The sequence below is a fragment of the Meriones unguiculatus genome, chromosome 3, assembly GCF_030254825.1.
Source record: "Meriones unguiculatus strain TT.TT164.6M chromosome 3, Bangor_MerUng_6.1, whole genome shotgun sequence".
Taxonomy (NCBI): Eukaryota; Metazoa; Chordata; class Mammalia; order Rodentia; family Muridae; genus Meriones; species Meriones unguiculatus.
This window is the reverse complement of record NC_083351.1, coordinates 69,233,332-69,257,149: the sequence shown is the minus strand read 5'-3', so window position 1 is coordinate 69,257,149 and position 23,818 is coordinate 69,233,332. Positions and strand designations below refer to the sequence as shown.

The 23,818-nt window shown below is 37.0% G+C and overlaps 1 protein-coding gene across 9 annotated transcripts in view; it reads right to left on the bottom strand.

The window, feature by feature from the left end:
• The window catches only part of Braf (B-Raf proto-oncogene, serine/threonine kinase), a 130,150-nt gene that overhangs the window by 63,304 nt on the left and 43,028 nt on the right, over window positions 1-23,818 (bottom strand). For 5 of the 9 annotated variants that reach the window (XM_060380143.1, XM_060380140.1, XM_060380141.1 and 2 more), the window contains 3 exons: window positions 13,457-13,720; window positions 1,670-1,782; window positions 410-512 (listed from right to left, as the gene is read on the bottom strand). In XM_060380143.1, coding sequence (XP_060236126.1) covers window positions 410-512; window positions 1,670-1,782; window positions 13,457-13,720 — 480 coding nt within the window. The remainder of the gene's footprint in view (window positions 1-409; window positions 513-1,669; window positions 1,783-13,456; window positions 13,721-23,818) is intronic. The other 4 variants (XM_021632119.2, XM_060380142.1, XM_060380146.1 and 1 more) reach the window with 1 other exon arrangement.

Below are 23,818 nucleotides of genomic sequence, written 5' to 3'. Positions count from 1 at the left end.
TCTTTTAAGAGACACAGTACATAATTTTAAAACCATATAAAAAGAATAAATATTAAAAATGTTTATTTTTATTAAATATTAAAGTCTTTAAATACAAGATCTTAAAGAACAGAACTTAGAAAAATTATCAATCACAAAATTATGTTTTTCATATTCCCTAAATTAACAACAACAACAAAAAATTAAAAATAAATTGACCACCAGGCAGTGGTGGTGCACGCCTTTAATCCCAGCACTCAGGGTATAGAGGCAGGCAGATCTCTGTGATTTGGAGGCCACCCTGGTCTACAGAGTAAGTTTCTGGAGAGCCAAAGCTATACAGGAAAAACCCTTTCTCAAAAAACCAACCAACCAACCAAACCAACCAAAGTGACCATTTTTTACAACTTAAATATGAAAAGGTACATACAAAGTTGTGTGTTGTAAGTGGAACATTCTCTAGCACTTCTACGTGCAGCTCCTCCCCAGTAAGCCAGGAAATATCAGTGTCCCAACCAATTGGTTTCTTCTCTCTGGAAAAAAATGTAGGCAAAAAACTTCCTTGATTATTGTACCACAAAATACATATAAACATTATGCTAACATATAAAAATAGTTACAGGAGACCTAATACTAAGGAGGTTTGGCTCCCCGCGTTTACATCATTAGAAATTTAAGCATTAAAAAAAAAAGCTTAACTCTAATAAATGCATTTCTCTTAGACAAAGAACAGTGTAAATATATTTACTCTTAAGTCAGTCCTGTAAAACCTAGAACAGTCAAAACTGAATTGTTCCTGAGGTTGAAAAAATAAACAAACAAACAAACAAACAAAAAAAGTATAGTCTTATCTACCAATAGAGAAAAAGAGCATTCAAGGAACAACATGCCTCAAAATGCAGATTAAAACAACCATCTGGGAAGAATATTACTTTATGAAAAAAAATGCTTCAATATGAAACAAATTTTGATAGACTTCTTACGGAACTATGAGCTTGTATTTAATAGGAAAATTGTAGAAATGAACATTATCTAAACAAATCACATCCTTCCTAATGCTACAACGGTTTAATACAGTGCCTCATGTTGTGGTGGCAAGAAATTTATTTTCGTTGTTACTCATAACTATAATTTTGCTACTGTTAAGAACTACACTGTAAATAAATACCTGTGTTTTCCAGTGGTCTTAGGACACCCTGTGAAAGGTTTGTTCAACCCCTAGGTTTAGAACTACTGTTCTAATGGTTCACAAATTATAGAAATTATAAACTCGAATAAACGAATAAATACTACAAAAGCACATAAATTATCAATGGCCTTTAAGATTTCTTCAAGAGTAGTATTAGTACTATTAGTACAATATTTTAAAGTTGATACTCTAAATCTTTTAGTAAAAAATAATTTCTTTCTCTCTTTTTAATATGTACGGGTGTTTTGCCTGCAAATAAACCTGTACACCTCATGCATGCCTGAGCAGACATATTAGCGTTTTAGATCTCCTGGAACTGGAGTTACAGATGGCTAGGAGATGCCAATGTGGGTGCTGAGAATTTAACACAGGTCCTCTAGAAGGGTGGCTAGTGTCTCCAGTTCCTGAGTTAATTTTCAGTTCCCAAGATTTGGATAAATACTACAAAAACTCGAAGTTTTATGTCTAATTTCTTTTCAAAGAAAATTACACAACACATACAAACCATACCCATCCTGAATTCTGTAGACAGCACAGCACTCTGGGATGAGGCCTCTCATCATCAGTGCCTTCTTCAAACTGTCTCGAACTGTAACACCACAACGTGCTGGTACCTATGATATAAATGCATGTAAGTGCTTGTAAAGGGAAGGAGGTTTTCTTTCAAATTATTTCTTGAAACTCAAGTCAGTTAGGGCTGGAGTGGTAGCTCTGCAGTTCAGAGCACTTCCAGAGTACCTGGCTTTCCAGGTACCTACATGGCAGTTCACAACTGCCTGAAACTGCATTTCCAGCTGACACCACACACACACACGTACGCAAAACACCAATGCACATAAAAATAAATAAATCTTTAAAAAAAGTTTAAAAAACTCACAGATATATACCTTTTAACACCTTTAAAATATCATAAATTCCTTGGGCCAAATACAGTATCATGTCTATAATTTACTTACTAATCAAAGGAAATCATAGCAAGCTACTATAATTTTACCAACCTAAAGAACAATTGATTAAAGCCAAGCATGATGGTGCATGACTTTAGTCCTAGCACTTGGCAGGCAAATGCAGGAGGGCTATCTCTGTGAATTCCAGGCCAGACAGGGTAATGAAATAAGGCCCTATCTCAAATTTGTCGTAAGAGTATGGGCTCTCATTAAGTATTCAGGATGTAGCTAGATTTATATAGTTAATCCTCACTGTCTGTGGAGAATGTATGTGTGCATTTGTCTACTCACTAGAAAATAGAAATACCTTTATTGCTTTGTTGTTTCTCTGTTTTTCGAGACAGGGTGTCTCTGGGAAACAGCTTTGGCTTTGTAGCTTCTAACTCCCAGAGATCCACCTGCCTCTGCGTCCCGAGTGCTGGGATTAAAGGTGTGTGCCGCCACTGCTTGGTCCTTTATTGCTTTTATGGATACATGAAGATCAGTGAAAAACTTATTCCTGCACTGTCCTAGCTAAGGTTCAACAAAGTGACAGTTTACCTTTCTGTTTTCAGAATATGAATCTGTGTTCTAGTCAAAGCCTACTTGCTGCTCTATTTTCTAAATTTATGTGCTTGTTGTTTCAGACGGTTTCCCCGCAGGGTACTTAATGCGTAGTTTAGAGCTCCTAAACCCAGTGAACACTGGAACGTGTCTGGCAAGGAAGAGGTGCATGTGTGCGTGTTTGGAAAACAGGCCTCAGTTATACGGGTGTCAGCCACGAGTTCATGTTACCAAGCCAACAACAACATATATCCTTGTCTGAATATGTATTTACCTCAGAAAAATGCACACTTGAACAAAACAGTCATGTTCAAACTTTATCACCAAAAAACCCAAATTGAAATGCCCATTGATTAAGAATCCATGAGAATTCATTACTTTTGCACATGTTTAAAATCTATACTCAACGTTATGTGGAAAACTTCAAGGAAACACTTTAAAATTTGGTTGGACATGAGAAATGTTATACACTGAATTATTTATTTTTGTTAGTACCTTTACAGTGTAATTCTTTTATTTATTTTTTCTTTTCTTTTTGAGATGGCATCTCATGGAGCCCCGCCTGGCCTCAAGCTCATTATGCACCTAAGAATTCTCTGCATTCCTGTGCTTCCTGTTTCCCAGCACTCTGGGTTACAAACATGTGCTATGGTTGGCTGGGTAGTGCAAAGGCAAGCCTGTGGTATATGTAAACATGGTACAGCTAGCCCTTAAACACTGGCAGAGAGTCCATATGCAAATGAATCTATAGCGTTAACCACAATTTTAAATGCACAGTTTATGCTGCTTAGTGTTATGTCAGCCTAACACAAGCTGTAATCATCTGAGAGAAGGGAACTTCAATTGAAGAAAATGCTTCTGTGAGACTGAATTGGCTGGTAAGATGGCACACCTGCTAAGAAAACTGGCTGCTCTGGTCCTGAGTTCAATTCCCAGAAACTACATAGTGGTTCACAACCATCGATAATAAAGGATCTAATGCCCTCTTCTGGCATGCAGGGATACATGCAGACAGAGTACTCAGACATTAAAAATACATAAACGAATTAAAAAAATTTTTTGATTAAAAAAAAAAGACTGAACTGAAGGCAAGCCTGTACAGCATTTTCTTAATTAGTAATTGATGGGAAATGGCCTGGGCTGGTGGCCCTGGGTTGTGTAAGAAAGCCGACCGAGCAAATCATGAGGAATAAGCCAGTAAGCAGCACCCCTCCATGGCTTCTGCATCAGCTCTCACTTCCAGGTTCCTGCCCTGACATCCTTCAGTGATGAACACTGATGTGGAAGTAAAAAGCCAAGTAAATCCTTTCCTCTCCAAGTCGCTTCTGGTCATGGTATTTCATCACAGCAACAGAAAACCCCGACTAAGACATAACTTTTTGATTTTATGGTAATTAATATTGATGTTGAGCCTTTTTCAGCTCTGTTAGACCAGTCACAACGTTTTTTAAGAAAAACTGTGATATACAATGCTTACATCACAGGCTTACTAAAGTAAGAAGAGGATCCTTATACCCTAAAGTAATGTTAGAATTTAAGTGCCTCCTCACAAGCCGAATTTAACTTGCAAAGAACCAGGGCCAACAGGATTTATTAAGATTGTATCTTTTACTGCTAAATTGTAGTTCTAATAAAATCTAAACTAGTTAATCAGTTAACAAGAAAAGCCCTTCTTTCATTGTTAGAAAAGCTTAGAGCTTTGGAGGAACCAAGAATGCCCTGGTTCTACAGTGCTGCACACAGCACTTGACCTTATAAACTTGCTATAAGAGCAAATGAGAGCACATAAGAGTAGTTTTATAAACTGGAAATTGCTAGGCAAAAAAATATTATTCCTCCTGCCTACAAAAACATTCCGTCATCTGTACATCTTAGGTTTTTGTTTCACTGTGGCCAAAAATATAGAGGAAGAACATTTTCTGTGGCTGCGGCATTCATTCCATTTATTAATATCCTTTTATTCTCAACCTACTTCATTAAGCCTACTTATGTTTAATGGTGAGAATTTAAGTTTCTACTATTACTTACCACCTGAATGGCTAAAATCAGAACAACTTTGCCTTATTTTTCTCTATTCCACAAACAGTTCTTAGTTCAGAGATAGAAAGAGTATTGTTTTAGTTTTAAATTACACTTATTTATATATTTTTATTTTTCCATCATGTGTTGCAGGTGGGTACGTGTGCAATGTGGAGTCAGAGAAATACTTTTGAAAGTAGCTTCTTGCTTTTTACCATGAGAATCCAAAAAAAATTAAAATCAGTTCACCAGACATGCAGGAAGCACCTTTAAGACCCACTAAGCCATCTTACCAGCCCAGGGCATGATTTTAGAGCATTCAGTCTTGGCTTATTTGTTTGTCTTTCATTTATCTTAGATACAATTAGGACTGATACCAACTTAATAGGTATGTGTGGTCCCATATCTCAAGGTAAAGTAAATCCAAAAACTTGTTCTTTTAAAGATCAGGTACAGGACATATACTAGGTGTTAGGCAGTACTCTTAGTTACTGAGTTAAGCAGAAAGGTAAGTTGTATTACATAGCTAAAAAGATCCTAAAATTCATTTAGTAGTTTTAGATACAAAACCCTTTTTAGGAGCTGGAGAGGTGGCTCAGCAGTTAAGAGGACTTGTTGGGTTCTGTTCCCAGCATCCATGTGGTGGCCCATAACCTCCTGTACTTCTAGTTCTGGGGAACCTAGAACTCTTTTCCTTGGGCTCGTAATACACACGGTATAATAAACTCATGTGGGCTCACATATACAAAAATAAAAATTAAAAAAAAAACCCAAATTTAAAAGTAACTTTGAATTACATGTGTATTTTCCATCCCCAGGAATTGTTCTTAGTCCTGTGTAAAGATAGTTTTCTTAACACTGTTTGCTATTATTATAACATTAACAACAACAGGTATCTACCAGAGGAAGGATAAGCAAAAATGGAATAGCTGATAACAATTCAATGGAATGAATAAAAATTGCTTTTATTAACAAATACAATACTTACACCTTAAAATAAAAATTTTGAATAAAATTCTGACCATTGCATACATATGGCATAATTCTACTTTATCAATTAAAAAAACAAAATATTCACACGCATATGTATGTAGTAAAATGTGACTGAATGTGCTCCACATTTATTACAGGGTTGTTTCTAGTGGGGACTTGGAGGTTCAAAAAGAGAATGTGGCTGATAAGAGGATATAATTTGTGTATGGAGAATATGAAGACAATAATAACAAAATTTAATATTTATTGATTGTAGTGGATTAGGAGCTACGTAATATATAGTTCTTAATACTTTTCCAAGTATTTAGACCTTTCCAAATATCTAAAAGAGAAAACTCACAAAGGACCTATATATTGTTTTCTTGAGACAGAATTTTATGTAGTCCAAGATATAGTCTATGACTTCTACTCTACAAGTTAAATATTTTGCAGGATTTTTGCCTGTAAAATAAATATTTATAAACATTTTAAAAAGTGGTTCTACAGATCAGAACAAGCCACTTCAAAGTATGTCATTTTGGCAAGAGGATTGGTTGAGTTAAAAACTGAGACTCAACAATACGCAGGCTGTTTTTCCTGACACTAGATACAGAGCTACCTGGGAAAAGAAAAATCTTAACTGAGAAAATACCCTGAAATGGGGCCATTTCTTGATTAATCTTGATGTGGGAGGGCCTAGCTCATGGGAGGCGGTGCCACATCGGGTTAAGTGGTCATGGATGGGGTAGGCAAGCGAGCAAACAGTGTTTTTTCATGACCTCTGCTTCCATTCCTACCTCCTGCTTCTTGCCTTGAGCTCCTGCACTGACTTCCTTCCAAAAGTATTCAAAGGCTGGGGAAAGAGCTAGGTTAGTAAAGTGTTTACCCCACAAGCATGATGACCTGGGCTGAATGTGAGAACACATGTAAAAACGTTAGAAAGTGAGCCAGGTGTGGTGGCACACCCCTTTAATCCTAAGTACTCCAGGAAGCAGAGGCAGCGGATCTCTGTGAGTTGAGGCTAGCGTGCTCTACACAGTGAGTTCCAGGACAGCCAGGGCTATACAGAGACCCTGTGTAAATAAGTAAACAAACTGGGATGTGGTGGTATGTGCATGTAATTAATCCCAGCATGGGAGGGCAGGGAAAGTGGATCTCTAGTGCTTGCTAGGCAACCAGCTTACCCTGCATGCTGAGTTCCAGCCCATTTAGAAATGCAAGATAAATGACTCCTGACAATAACCTCAGGCTATCCTCTGGCCTCCACATGCATGCTCACATGTGCATGTGTACACACATGAACATACACCCACCTACCCGCATAAACTCCTGATCCTCAGAAAACCCAAAGCTCATACCTCATGAGGATAAACTTTTATTAATTTTCCCTACATACTCATTTTCTTTTTAAATTTAATTTTATATGCTTTATTGTGAACATGTCAGTCCCTTGAACTGGAGTTACAGACAGTTGTGAGTTGCCATGTGGGTGCTGGGAATTGAACCCAGGTCCTTTGGAAGAGCAGCCTGTGCTCTTAATCCCTGAGCCATGTGTCCAGCCCCATATTTATCTTTTTATAATGTACTGCCACTAGAAAGCCCACTCTTTGCGTTCCCACAGTTATACAACATTCTTTCTTGAAATGGTATATACTTTCTCATGTCTATCCACCCCCTGGGTTCTCATCTTTTATGACATCATGTACATATAACACTGTTAACATCAGATAAAACTTAAATGCCTTTATGATGCAAATGTTAGAGTCCAATTTCTAGGGCCCCAGTTGCAGAATCAAAGAGAATTTCCAGCAGCTATAAGGTTTTTTACATTAAAAAAATATTTTATTCTGACAATTTCATACAAGTATACAAATATGTCTTGATTATCTCCATCAACAACTTCACCCTCTCACTCCCCTGTATCCCTCCCCCAACAGAAGCTCCTTTTACCTTCATGTTCTCCAAGGCTTGTTAGAATTTTTTACTTCTTTTTTATTTGCTTTGGAAAACGTGTGTGTGTGTGTGTGCACGTGCGTGCATATGTGTATGTGGTGTCTTTTGCTAAAAATTGAATCTAGAGACTTACACATGCTAGGTAAAAGCTCTACCACTGAGCTATAAATATCTCAGACCCAAAAATCCATTTTGTTTCTAATTTTATACTTCCAGTTATGCCTCTTATTTTATTTGCATTAAGCAGCACTAGATGGGCAAACATCCCAATTGCGTTGCTGTCTCAGCCCTAGTCAAATGTGTAAAGTATGCTCATGTCGTGGCCACACATTTGTGTGGAGGCCCAAAGTTGATGTTGAATGTCTTTCTTAATCACTAACCATATTAATTTTTTGAAGCAATTTTGAAGGTAATTTGCAAAAATGAGAGACAGGGATCCATTTTTCATCTCCTGAGTGCTGAAAATACAGGCAGCCACAACACCTGCTCAGCCTTTTACAAGAGTTCTGGGGATGTGATCACCAATCCTCAAGCTCAAACCTGTGCAGCAATGCTTTATGTACTGCAATTTATTGCATGCAATTTAAAAAAATCGATATTGTACAGTATTTAGAGCATTATTATGCTTATTAACTTACTTTTATCTTCATCTTATTTCTCATTCATATTCAGGTCTTTCAAATATGCATATAAATTATTAAAATGTAAATTTTATTTGCTTTTTTATACCTTACACAATTTCTGAAGTGTGGTAATTTCATTATTCATATAAATACTTTCTAATTTTTCTTAGAAATTTTTTGATCTATGCTGAGAAAAGACTGCAAATTCTAAAACCATGCTTTACTATGGTCAATTCATTTCTATTTTAATTGCAGTATGGTCAGAGAATTTATATTTTTGGATATCCCTTGTTGCTAAATATATAATAAAGACTCTGTGTGTCCTAAAAAAAGAGTATGTATTCTTTAATTGGTGTGTGTATGGCCTACCTGTAATTTTATATTAAGAATGAAATCTAGGCTTGGCATGCTGGGCTATACCTCTGCACTTGAGGACAGGAGAGGTAGCAAGATCAGCATGGGCTATGGAGAACCATTTTGAGACCCCATCTTAAAAAAACAAACAAACCAACAAAGAAACGTTTAAATACAGTAGTTAGTACAATTGTTTTGTGAAACTGCTTTTTAATACAACTCCCCTTGTCCTTAATTGTTTCCCTTAAAGTCTATTTCATATATTTCTAGGACTACCAGCATTCTTTTTTCAGCTTTTAACTGAAAATAAATTTTTTCATACAATATATTCTGATTTCAGTTCCCCTCCCCCAGCTCTTTCCCACTTCCCCACCCACCCAAATCTATATCCCCCATTAGAATATAAATAAGCATCTAAAGAAATAATACAATAAAGATAAAAACAATCAAACCAGAATATGACTACCTCATTCTTATAGGTTCACAATAAAAAGCAAAAATAAGATGAGGGATAAACGACATATACTAACTGCAATGATGTGGAGTACCCAATTTTATACATAATTATGTACCCAATATATGTACATAATCATGCATATACAGTCCTGGATAGTTTCTCTGTCAACTTTACACAAGCTAGAGTCACCTGAGAGGAGAGAACTTCAATTACAAAAATGCCTCAGTAACCCTGGGCTGTAGGCAAGCAAGCCTGCAGGGCATTTTCTTTATTTAGTGATGGACATAGCAGGCCCCAGTACATCATAGGTGGTGGCAACTCTGGCTAGTGGGCCTGAGTTCTATACAAAAGCAGGCTGATCAAGCCATGGGGGCAAGCCAGTATGCAGAAGCTTTCCATTGCCTGTGCATATGTCTTCCAGGTTCTTGTCTTGATTGAGTTCCTGCCCTGACTTCTTTGATTATCAACAGTGATGTCGAAGTGTAAGCAAAATAAACTCTTTTCCTACCCAACTTGCTTTGGCTTAATTTCTACAGAGATAGAAATCCTAACTAAAACAATTAGCATGTTTACAACAATGAACATATACATCACTTTCTTCACGTTTCCTCGTCCTTTAATGTAACATGTCCTTCCTTCCCTAGACCTATGCCTAGACAAATACTAAACATTTTTCTATCACTGTAGATGAATTTGCCTTTGTTTTTAAAAATTAACTATGGAGCCAAGGATGACTCTGAACTCCTAATCCTCCAGCAACTATCTCCCAAACACTGGGATTATATGCAATCACCATCACATATGGCCAAGAGTACATTTGATATAAATGGAATTACAAAGTATGTATCCATTTTTGTCTGCCTTCTTTTCTACACCATACTTTTCTTGAGATTCATCTGATACTGAGAATACCAGTAACTCTTTTTTCTATTAAACTGTGTCCTTTGTATAGATATATCACAATTTGTTGTAAAATATCCTTGACATTTGTTTTTAGCTTAGAAAAAAATTTTTTTGAAATGGGGTGTCATTCTCTTGGCTCAAGCTAACCCAGAACTTTATATATAAATTGGGTTGCCCTTAAAGTGCCCTAATTTACCTGCTCAGTGTCCCAAATGCTGGGATTACAGGTTTGTACACCAGGAACCACTTTAACAATTTACCTGGTTATGAGAAATAGAACAACAAAGCAACACTGATTTATAAATCTTTCTTTTTCAAGCTTGGAAAAACACTTCAAGAGTAAATGGCTAGGTCTGTGCTAGTAGTATATAAACTGTGCATAATTACCGTACTGTACCTTTTAAAATGTATTAAAGTATTCACATAACAAAGTCTTATCTTAATTCTTTTTAAATGTTAGCTGCTCAATGAGGTTAATATTTATGTTTGTGAAACCAATACCCTAAACTCCTTTCATGTTGTTTTTAAAAATATTCATTTAAAAATTGTTCTTATGGGTATTTTGCCTGCCTGAATGTCATCACGTGTGTGTATCACAAGCAAGCAGTATCTACAGTTCCGTAAGAGAATACTGGGTTCCATGGAACTGAATTACAGACAGCTGTGAGCTGCCAAGTGGGTGCTAGAAACAGAACCAGGGTTCTCTTCAAAAGCAGCCAGTGCTTTCAACTACTGAGCCATCTCTCCAACTCCAAAGTTTTCTATTTTCTGCTCACAAGTGTAGGTGATAAAACAAAAGCAAAAACAAAAACAAACCCAAACCAAACCAAAACAAAACCAAGCTGGACATGGAATGGGTATCTATAAACTTTTTAAATTTCAGAGATAAAATTTCCATTTGCAAATAATCTTATATCATCTTCCTCCTTTAAGGAGAAGGGAGAGAAAAAAACTGAATTTCTTTTTGTAAATTGAGCTTATTCTGCACAAAAAATAAATAATCCCAAGTCTGCTTTATCACAATCAACCCTTTCTGGAAGGGCAGGGAAAGTGTAAAAATGCACTCTTGACAGTATTTGAAACAGTACTTTCTAAGTAAGATCAAAATCCATATGTGGGTCCTTGGCAACTCTGCTAGTTCCTCATTTGATCATTAACATAGGAATTCTAGATTCTAGGGAAAAATGCCTTTATAGTAACATTATTTTAAAAGTCAAGGGGAATTTTGGAACACTGAAAAACACCAATTGCACTTTGAATTTCTGCTGTCTCACAGGGAAAACAAAACAAAACAAAAAAACTACTTTGATTTCAGCTTATTTGTAAGTCTCTTAGTCATGTTAAAAGCAACCATATACGGTTGTAGAGATGGCCCAGTAGTTAAGAACACTTTTTTAGAGGACAGAGTTCAGTTCCCAGCATCCACGTCAGGTGACTTAAAACTACCTATAACTCCATGCCCTAGGGATCTAACATCTTTTCTAGACTCTGGGCACCCACACTCATGTCCTCATACCCCCACACAGACATAAGAACCCCCCCATATATATATATATGTAAATTACATATATATGTAAAGTATTTATATATATATATACACATAAATAAAATAATTTACATATTAGAAAAGCAACTATATACATTAAAAAATTACCGGTTTAAGTTACAGGAATGTTATTTATTAAGGCTGGCAATATTTGCTTTACTTGAAAACTATAGATTATCTAATAACTCAGCAGATTTCTGTTTCAAATGCTTCTTACAGGTACATTGTTTCCAATTATGATACTTAATAACAATTTTAAAAGAGTTGTGTGAACAAGAGGAAAAATATCAGTACACTGAAAGTTAACTTGTGATAACTAAGACTGGAGATTACTCAGAGGAAAGATTTTTTTCTGATACAAGCTTAAATCCTGAAATTCTGATCACCTCTTAAAAAAAAGATTTATCCATTTTTATTTTATGCTTATGCGTGTTTTGCCTGCCTGTCACATGTGTGTCTGGTATTCTTGGAGGCCAGAAGAGGACATCATATTCCCTCAAAATGAAATTACAGATGGTTGTGATCCAGCATAAGAGTGTAGGGAGCCAGCAGTGTATCAAAGCAGATGCTGAGACTCATAACCAAACTTTGGGCAGAGGGCAGGGAATCTTATGAAAGAAGGGGAGTTAGTAAGATCTGGAGAGGAGAAAGCAACAGAACCAAAATATCTGGGCACAGGGGTCTTTTCTGAGACTGATACTCCAACCAAGGACCATTCATAGATATAACCAAGAACCCCTGCTCAGATGTAGCTCATGGCAACTCAGTATCCAAGTTGGATTCCCTAGTAAGGGGAACAGGGACTGTCTCTGACATGAGGGAGGTGCAGCCTTGCCAGGCCACAGATGAGAACATTGCAGCCAGTCCTGATGAGACCTGATAAGCTAGGGTCAGATGGAAGGAGAGGACGACCTCCCCTATCAGTGGATTTAGAGAGGGGCATGGGAGATGAGGGAGGGAGGGTGAGATTGGGAGGGAATGAGGGAGGAGGCTACATCTGGGATACAAAGCGAATAAAATGTAGTTAATGTAAAAAATTTTTAATTAAAAAAAAAAGAAATAAGATGGTAAATAAGAGACTCTACCTTAAAAAAAAAAAAAAAAGAGTATAGGAAGCCAAACCCAGGTCTTCCGCAAAAGCAGCCAGTGCTCTTATCTACTGAGCCATCTCTACAGTCCCCTGACTGACTGTTTATTTGTTTTGAGACAGGGTTGCCTGTCCTGGACTGGCTTTGTACACCAGGCTGGCCTCAAACTCACAGAGATCCGCCTGCCTCTGCCTCCTTAAGTGCTGGGATCACAGGTGTGCGCCATGGTGCCCAGCTTCCTGACTTTTTTTTTTTTTTGTATTTTTAAAATTTTTATTAATTACAGTTTTTATTCACTTTGTATCCGCCCTGTAGCTACCTCCCTCCTCCCCTCCCAATCCCACTCTCCCTCCCCATTCCCCACCCATGCCCTTCCCCAAGTCCACTGATAGGGGAGGTCTTCCTCTCCTTCCTTCTGACCCTAGTCTATCAGGCCTTATCAGGAGTGGATGCATCGTCTTCCTCTGTGGCCTAGTAAGGCTGCACCCCCCTCAAGGAGAGGTGATCAAAGAGCAGGCCAGTCAGTTCATGCTGACTGACTCTTAACTGGTATTTATATTTAAGTGCCAATGACGTCTGATAGATTGTCAGGCATGGTGGCATCCCAGCTTTTGAGAGGCAGATCTCTGTCAGTCAGAGGCCAGCCTGATCTATATATGGAGTTCTGGACTAGCCAAGGCTACACGAAACCATGTCTGGGAAACACACACACACATACAAAAAACAAAAAACAAAATGTTAAAAGAGAAATCTGGTACCTATATAGACTTGATACAAACCAATTATTTTTTTTTATCCTTGTTTGAAATGCATGGCCCTCAATATGTAATGATAATTTAACACACAAAAAAAAGCAAAATGATGACAATTAACACTGACTCACCACTGTCCTCTGTTTGTTGGGCAGGAAGACTCTAACGATAGGTTTTTGTGGTGACTTGGGGTTGTTTCGTGATACATCTGTGGGAGTTTGAAAAACTGAAAGAGATGAAGGTAGCACTGAAAGGCTGGAAGAGGAGGAGGATGTAACGGTGTCCATTGATGCTGAGCTAGAAACAGAAAAATCAGTTCCATTCCCCAGGGATTCCAAAAGCTGTTGCTCTCTTTGCTGGAGGGCATCTAGTTTGCTGGTGTACTCTTCATAGGCCTATAAAATAAAGAGAGTCACATTGGATCTGAACTTTGCTGACACTTATAAAAGAAAAATATGAGTTCAGTCTTTGAATACAACTTCTTTATAATCTAAGACCAGTTTTAAGCTACAAGTTACAAAGTAAATATGAAATACTACAAATACTCTTTCAAATGGAAAAAAAAGTATATAGGACATTAGTTTATATTTTGGTAAACTTGTATATTGTATCTACATGGTCCTTAAATGATAATTAAAAAAAAATGGTATTTCTCAATTTTCTGGTCAAAGAGTAATTTACTTTCCAAACCACAAGTTTAACATAAGACAAAATATGTACATGAAGTATTACATTGCGTTAAGGATAAGTAGGTGTCTCTTCTATACAATTCTATTTTTCAGAAAAACTGTAGGCATATCAAGTTTCTTAGACTTCGGCAGTAAACAATCATTGCTCTACTTATTTGAAATGGACAATTCCATTTGTATGGCTCTGAATATGCCTATGTGCATGCAGATGAGCACACACAGACACACACAGAGACAGTATTTAAAAATACTTTCTCATTATAGATCCTCCTCCCCACCAATATAATATTTTTATTAATGATTTGGGAATTTCACACAATGCACCCCAATCACACTTGTTTTCTTTTCCTTCCAGGTCCACCCTCCCAGCCTTGCCACCTCCCACATCCCTGTCAAAAAGAAAAGAAATTAAAAAAAAAAAAAAAAAAAAAGGAAGACAAAAGCCCACCCGGTCCAATTTGTGTTGCTCATATACTCACTGAAGCATAGCAGTGGCCAGCCCCTTAAATATGACTGAGTCTTTCCCCTTGAGAGAAGCCATCAACTGTGAAAAGCTACACTTCAGCATCTTTATCACAATTTTAAAGGACTCTCTTCAATAGTTTCCTGCCTGGAATTTTTTTTTTTTTGGAGGGGGGAGGTTGTCACAGTTATGAGTCTGCAGTCATTGATATCACTGCAAAAGAAGCTTCCTGTCCACAGATGCCAGTGGCAGCAGGCATCATGGACGTTCCAATGGTCTCTGGAAGCGACATGGACCATGGACTTTCACAAAGCCTCTGGTGGCAGCAAGGACCAAGGACATCATCACTGTCTCCTGTAGCAGCCATGATCATGAACATCAACATGTTCTCTGGTAGCATTCCTAATTATTTCCTTCTCCAGCAAATGGTGCTTAGCAAGTAAGAATTAATTGGATACTCTGAAACCACAGGAAATCCCTGGGCCTCTATCAGTATATCCTCTCAAACATTCCAATTGACACAAGCTATAAAGTCAAATGACAAATTCTAAAGGAACAGAATGATGCTGAAAGTAAAAAGATAGATTGGAATACAAATTTTCACAGTTCTTTCAGACAGTGGAAATTCCTTCAGCCCAAAGCAATTTAGCCTGCTGCTCCCTACCATCACAAATAGATGCAGTACTACAAACATATAAGTCTACAAGAGAGATTCCAAGATTTTAATGTGGCATTTCTCTTCTCTCAAGTTTTCTGGGCTAGCAAGATGGTTCAGCAAGTAAAAGTGCTAGATGAGCAAACCTGAAGACTTTTAGTTTGATCCCTACACTCCACAATAAAAGGGAGGAACCAATCCTGAACGTTGTCTTCTGACCTCCACATGCATGTGCATGCCCTACAATATGAGCATATCGTAACACAACACAGCAAATAACAATTTTACAAAGATTACTGGGCTGTAAAGAAATCGATGGATGTAATTTTACTTATGTATTATGTATAAAAAATTGCATTCCTGCTAACAGGTAATAATGTAGAAGGAGGCAGGGCTCAGAGAGGAAGGCAGTTATATGGATAGATAAAATAGGAAGAGAGACCTGTGCACAGAAGAAAGTAAGAGAGTAAGCTCTATTTTACAATATGGGGGTGGGGGAGAAACCCCACTGATTTCTAAGTTGTATGTTACATACCATGTAAGAAACTACAATAAGTAGATGCATATCTGATGAATTTAAATATAGAACAGGTACACAAGAAAACAGCAAGACTGAAGAAAGGGGCAAGGGACCAGATTGTAGAGTATGTGTGCTATTCTAGGAAATCTCAATTTCATAAGCTTATAGGAACTATCTACTGTAGGGGCGAATAAAAGAGCAACTTCATTTCAATAAAGGCCACAGCACTCTGATATACTGTATTCATATCTTAACTTTTTAAAGTAGAAAACATAATAAAAGTACTGAGGTAAGGAGCTGAAACTCTGAGGGAATTCCCCTTTTACCATTTGCTAGTTACCCGATCCTGGTCCAAAACTGTCATGAACAAAACAGACCATTACCATCAAATCAATTCAAATCTGTCTGAGCTGAAATTCTTTTTAGCTTTCATATCCAGTGGCTAATTGATAAGGGTGCCTTTCTCAATATTTCATTTTTTGAATCCTTACTCATTCAAAAAATATTTATTGCTCATCTCTATACTGGCAATGTTTATGATCAGACTGCAAAAACAGACAAGACTAACAATTCTTACCCTTGAAGGTTATATGTGGAAGACAAGTTCTTTCTTACATAGATCAAATAGTCTTATTTACTGAAGTCTAGGCAAGCATGTAGTGTTAAGTTTAGGCATGCCTATCACAGCACTCTGGGAGAAAGAAGCAGGCAGATCTCTGTGAGTTTGAGGCTAGCTTGGTCTACAAAGTAACTCCAGGACATCCAAGAGTACACAGAGAAACCCTGTCTCGAAAAACAAACAAAAAGGAATGGAGAAAATGAGTTTTTCAAATGTTCTTTCCTTATCAATATACCTACTCCATCATCACAGATTTCAAACTATTATTCCACCACATTATCAATAGCTCTTTTTCATCCTCACAGTCCAACCTAACAAGTTGCTCCAGCTGCATTGTGTTGTACTAGTTATTTTTATGCCAACTTGAGATAAACCAGAGTCATCTGAGAGTAGGGACTCTCAACTGATAAAATGCTTCCATAAGACCTGACTGTAGGCAAGTCTGTGGAGTATTTTCTTAGTGACTGATGTGGAAGGGCCCCAGCCTACTTTGGGTGGTGCCTCCCTTGACCTGGTGGTCCTGGATACTAAAAAAACAGGCTGAAAATGAAAATTTAGTTTTCTCCACGGGAGTTTCACTGGGGAAACAAACTTCTCTTAAGGATAGGTTGAATGCCCAGCAGTAGATGGTCAGAAAACAAACTCAACTGCATCTTTGGACGTTCCTTGTCTTATAATGTCGTGTCAGTACCCCCACCTCTTTTAAATTTTATTATTTTTTATTTGTATTTGTATTTTATTTATATTTTCTCTCTTTTAACCATATAAGTCCTTTGTGCACGCACACACCAGGGCTTCATGAGATTCCTGAGCATACAAATGAACGGGTTTCTGCATATATGCGTGTTTCTTTTGCCCTTTGGGGAGGCTCTTCTCCTTTGGTCTGTTTTGTTCTATCCCGATGTTTTAGTTCTTATTTTATCACATTGTTTTATACTACATATAGTTTACTATTCTGAATTATATTATCGTATTCCTTTAGAAGCCTGCTTGTTTTCTAATGAGAGACAGAAGGAGGGTGGATCCAAATGGGAGGAGGAGTGAAGAGGATCTGGGAAGAGTAGAAGGTGAGGAAACGGTAATCAGGATATATTATATGAGAAACAAATCTACTTTCATTAAAAGAAGGTAAAATAAAAGGAAGCAGGCTGAGCAAGCCATGAGGAACAAGGCGGTAAGCAGCACTCCTTCATTGTCTCAGCATCAGCTCCTCCCTCTACGTTCCTGCTCATTTGAGTTCCTGCCTTGGCTTCTTTCAATGGTCTGTGATTCAGGATATGTAGGCCAAATAAACCCTTATATCTTCAAGTTGCTTGGTCATGGTGTTTCATCATAGCCACAGTAATCCTAACTGTGTAATCAAATCTGATCACTCTTCTACCATCCCCGCCTTTGAAAATTCTGTACCTTATCTCTAAAGGCATTTATTTTCATTCTATCTTCAAGACCCAGAGACATACCATAGGCTTTATAAAAGATTGAAATGATGCCAGGACTTCACTTTGAAATGTTCACACTCTTGAATGAATACTACTCCTGACTTTACATCTTGGTTCCAGTAATATCTGTAACACCTTCCCAGACTTGGATATTTAATGTATTATTTACCATATTTTGTGGATTATTATTCCAACACCAGCATCAATTGCATCTTTGATTCTTTAGGTAATTTTTGTTCTTTCTTGATAATACTGCTATCCTACTATTCAACAACTCCCAGTTCTTCTCCAATTCCCATCCCATCAAGACCCACCCCTTTGTATCTCCAATTAGAAAACAAACTGGCTTCTAAGAAATATTATTATAAAGTATAATTAATAATAATAATGGCTCATGTTATTATCCATTGCTGAAGAAAATAAAACCAGGCCACTTGTTAGTTTCATTATCTATTCATAAAACTTAAAACTGCTTGGTTTTTCAAACTACCAACTGAACTGTTTTTGTTGTTGTTTTTTGAGGTTTTTTTTTTTGTATGTGTGTTTTGTTTTTCAAGACAGGGTTTCTCTGTGTAGCCCTGACTGTCCTGGAACTCACTCTGTAGATCAGGCTGGCTTCAAACTTAAGAGATCCATCTGTCTCTGGTTCCTGAGTGCTAGCATTAAAAGCATGCACCACTGCTACCTAGACCCTGAACATTTTTTTAAAAACAACATACCACGTTCTTTATAATAGTTTTTATGCTGTTTCTATTTTCCCCAGAATCCCCAAATCTCCACATTTAATTCATTTTGAAGATAACATTACATTCAAATTTATTCTGAAGATCAATGTTATTAAATGAGCACTATGATATAGCCTATGCAACTGAGGTAAGACCTTGTCTCAAAGTTAAAAAAATCAGAACCGAACAAAACAGGAACAGAACCAAACCGAACTGAACAGTGGATCTGAATAGACATTTCTTAGAAGATACACTAATAGTTAGTACATGGAAGATGCTCAAAACCAATCCTTACTAGTGAATTGCAAACCAAACCGAGATACTAAGCCACACATATTAGGATGGTTAGAATAAAAACAAAAAGAGAAATAACAAGTGTTGATAGGATGTGGAAAAACTGAACCCACAAACATTACCAATGGGAATGTAAAACAGTTTTTAAGCCTTTGGAAAACTATATGGCTATTCTTCAAATTGTAAGGATTATTACAAGACCTAGGAATCCTATTCCTAGTCAAAAGAATTTAAATAACTAACAACTATAATAACAACAAAACAAAACAAAAAAACCATCAAAACAAAACAAAAACACACAAAATTTATGGTGTAAATGCCCAGGGTCGAATAACTATTAATATCCAATAAGTTAAACAGCCAAATGTTCATCAGGTGCTAGATGGGCTCAAGAAGAAAAAAGCCCACATGCTAATTAGTCACAGAAGGAAAGGAAGTACTGATACATGCTACAGCATAAACTTTGAAAACATGTTAGGCAGAAGCATCCAGTCATAAAAGGCTACTTACAAGAGGTCTACAACACAAGCAAATCTACAAAGACAAAAAGATCAGTCATTTTAAGGACTAGAGGGACAGATGTTCATGGATGAAAAAATGTCTTTTGAGGAACAACACAAAACGCTTTAGAGTTTATGGTGATGGCTTCAACACTTTATAAATCTACTGTACATTAAACCTTTCTCCCCCTTTTCTGTACTGGTAACTTAACTATACTCTTTTTTTTTTTTTTTTTTTTGTATCAGGGTTGTTAAATTATATGGACTAGACTAGCTTTGAATTTGTTTGCTTCAGCCTCTCAGGTACCTGGAATTACAGATATATAACTCCATGCCCAGTATTAACTTATTCTTACTGAATTTTATCTTGTGTTATCTAATGAAACTTTACTAACTTTATACAGCTGTGTATAATAAACTCATCTACATTTTGGTATCTTTTCATTGCAAAAATTGATGAAATGTGACTATACTGTTCCCAGTCTGACATCTCAAGACAAAAAAGATTACCACACACTGTAAGAATGCTATGTTGACTTTTTGTTTGGATCTAAAATGTCCCCCAAAGGCTACATGTTAAAGGCATGGCCCTTCTTATTATTGTGGTAGAACCTATCAGAGGCAAGGCCTAGTTTACAGAAGCAAGATTATTAGGAACATTTAATCTTTGAGGCAGGCTACAAGTGTGTAGGCCTGGCTTATCTGGAACCCACAGCCCGCCTCTGAGTATTACGATGAGGTCTGCCTCTAAGGAGAGCACTGAATTTTGGCTCCTTCCTATTTTTCTCTTTGCTTCTTAGCTGCGGTGAAGCAGTATCTTGTCAACTCTGGACACCATATATCAGGTACAAAAACAAGTAGAAAAGCACCTAGAGCTAGGAAGACGGCTCAGCACTTAGAGGCACAGGCCCCCAAGTCTTGATAGCCAGAGTCCAGTTCTGAGATCCACATGGTGAGAGGAGAGAACTGACTCTTGCAAACTGTCTTCTGCACTCCATATGCACAACATGGTGCACATTCATGCACACACATTTGTGTGTGCGTGTACAGGTATCTGTGTGCATGTGCAGAGTTATAGAAAACAAAGCAACTTTTTAAAGTATCTAACACTGTATCTTTCACAGAGAAGCTATTCAAATTCATTAGCTGAATATAAGCAAGAGAATTAGAGAAACAGAAGAAATCCTAAAAATAATTATCAGGGAAAAACACATTGTTTTCTTCCTTTAGGATTACGGTGGTTGATGAGTAAACCACAGATCAACAAACAAGGTAAATTTCAAACTGTGTGAAGTGATGATAGTGAAGCCTGAATTGCACTGGAGAAGTCAGAGCTGTGAGAGATCTGCCAATGAGAGTTGCATACATAGAGCAGAATCAGCTGCTCGTAACACGTATGTTACAAGCAGCAAGGTGGGCAGGGCCAAGCCACCTAAGTCCTTTAAAACTCAAGTCCCAGACATCAGATACGTAGCTACAGATTTTATACTATTTGGGGTTTGCGTTTGCTTTGGTCCTGTATTTTTTCCCTATGCCTCCATTCTACCCTTGTGGAATGGTCATATAAATCCTGTGTCATTATATATTGGAAATATGTCATTTGCTTTTTGATTTTAAAGGTTACAATTAAGTAACCTCGAGTCTCAGAAGAGACTTAGGACTTGAAGTTGAGACTAAATAAATTTTTCTTTATGATATTGTCATAAGCCTATTTGGCCAGGGAATGGAATGGAATGGTTTGAATGAGAATGCCACCCTTTCTCATAAGCAAAAAGAAGAGTATACAAAGATGGCTGGCAAGATGGCTCAGTGAATAAAGGCACTTCCTATCAAGCCTGACAACCTAAGTTTTATCCTCAGGACCAACACCATTGGAAAGAGAGAGCAATTTTTTTTTTTTGAGAGAGAGAGCAATTCTTGAAAGCTGTACTCTGACTCACACATGAATAAAAAAATAAATTAATTTTTAAAAAGAATGTTACTAAGACTGTCTCTGACATGAACTCAGTGGCTGGCTCTCTGATCTCCCTCCCTACCCCCCAAGGGAAGAACAGCCTTGCTAGGCCACAGAGGAGGACATTGCAAACAGTCCTGATGAGACCTGATAAACTAGGGTCAGATGGAAGGGGAGGAGGACCTCCCCTATCAGTGGACTAAGAGAGGGGCAGGGAGAAGATGAAGGAGGGAGGACATGAGGAAGGGAAGGTAAGATTGGGAGGGAATGAGGAAGGGGGCTACATCTGGGATACAAAGTAAATACCCTGTAATTAATATAAAAAAATAAAAATTATACAAAAAGAATGTAACTAAGTGACTAAAACCCAAACAATCTAATTAAAAATTAGACAAAGGGTTAATACAGCCATTTCTCCCAAAAGGATATCCAAATAAACAATGAACTGTAAAAAGATCATAGACATTAGGGAAATATAGAGCAAAGCCACAATTGAATACCCCTTTACATTCAAAAAATGGCTACTATCAAAGACAAAACAGAAAATATTCAGTGTTGGTGAGGATACTAAGAAAGCACAATCCTTGTGTATTCATTGATAGTAAAAATATAAAAAGGTAGCTGGGTGATGGTGGCGCATGTCTGTAATCCCAGCACTTGGGAGGCAGAGGCAGGCAGATCTCTGTGAGTTCGAGGCCAGCCTGGTCTACAAGAGTGAGCTTCAGGACAGCAAGACAACACAAAGAAACCTGTCTTAAAAAATGCACAACACAACAAAACAAAACAAAAAAGAATATAAAAAGGTATGTAAGTTCCTTTAAATAAGTAAACAGAATCACTGTATGATCCTGCAATTCTAATTCGGGTATAAACTCAAAGACATGAGAGCTGGCCAAGCATGAGGACCTGAGTTTGCTCAAGTTCAACAATCCCTACTGCTCACCTTCACTTCTTTTTTCTATAAATTCTGGCTCAGTTGCAATCACTAGTTAATTATAAGAAGATAAACCTATATTACAAATGATCAGGCCACCAAGCCTGATGACCTGAGAACTGAGTCAGTTGTTAAATGGTCTCCACACATGCACTGTGGCTCGTGTGAGTGTGCAGAAAGCAAATAAATATAATTTTAAAATTTGTTTTAATTATGGGAAGCAAGAATTCAATTATCTTTTAGCCGTGGCCATTCAACACTTCTTGTAATCTAAGCATACATAAATAGGTTAGCATTCTACCACAAGTATTAATCCTGGAAAGAAGAAAAGTTTTTACACATGTACTACCCATATTATAACATGTATAATCCTTGAAAACATACTAAGTAAAATAAGCTAGTCACAAATGGACAAATTATGTGATTCTATTAAAACAGTCAAATTCACAGACATAGGAGTAAACAGTTGTTACTACAGATTATGAGAAGAAAATATGGATTTGGCAGTTACAATGTAAAATTAAAAAGGTCAGTTTCAGATAATAAAAGTTTCTGGAGATGATTGTGTTGACAGTTACAAATTAAAATAAATTTGCCAACATTGTGAAAAAATGTTTTTGTTGTTGTTATTTTTTTTTTTCAAGATTGTGTGTAGCTTTGGCTGTCCTGATACTCACTCACTCTGTAGACCTGGCTGGCCTCAAACTCAGAGATCCATTACCTTTGCCTGCCAAGTGCTGGGATTACGGGCGTGCACCACCACACCATCAAAAAAATATATTTTTTTAAAGTGGTAAATTCAATGTATGTTTTATTCTATTAAAAAAAAAAAGTGAAGGATTCTTAAGGAGTGAAACTGATGTGCCACAGTGGGTCATCCATAGAGCTGGCCTTTGGCTGAAGGCCTTTCTCTCCGGCTGATCAGCTTTCCACAAGCAAGCATCCTGTCATCTCCTATCACCCTGCTTCACAGTGCATCAAATGCCAATTATGAGCAATATTCTTATTCCTTTATACGTTCATTGTCTATACTTCCCTCCCCCTCTGAAGTACAATCTATTTGAAGATATACAGATTTCTGGCTCTTAAACTTTTTTTTTAGTATCACTGCAAGCGGTACAAACATTAGCAGGAATTCAGTGAATATCCGTATCTGTAAACAACTTAATATATCTCAGGAACTATGCTATTTTTTAATATAAACTCAATTCTTAAATTATTACATGTAATACTATTTTCATTTTTCCTAAAATATTTCATAAATACTCAGTACAGCTATACTGTGTGGTACTAGTCCATGAGAATAAGAATCTAATACTTTATCACATACTAATCATATAACAATAAATTTTGCTGATGTTATACTCATTTTTTATTTACTCAAGTTTGTATGCCTATTTCTAAAAAGAAACCAATCAAATAAAAGACATCTAACAAAAAGGTCCACAGATTATATCACAAAGAATGGAAAAGAAAATTAGAAATGTTTAGCTCAAATAAGAGCTGCCTGGTGGTGGAGTTAGGGCAGAGACACAACAGGATAGCAAAACAATAGAATAAGGCAGTGATCAGTATCATAGATTGACGAGTTAGATAGCTGCTTTCTTCCTCTTCCAACAGTATCACTTGAGGTAAGTTACTTAATCTCTCCATGATTTTTCTAAAATTAATTGTAAATATTAATAAAAGTATTTAACATAG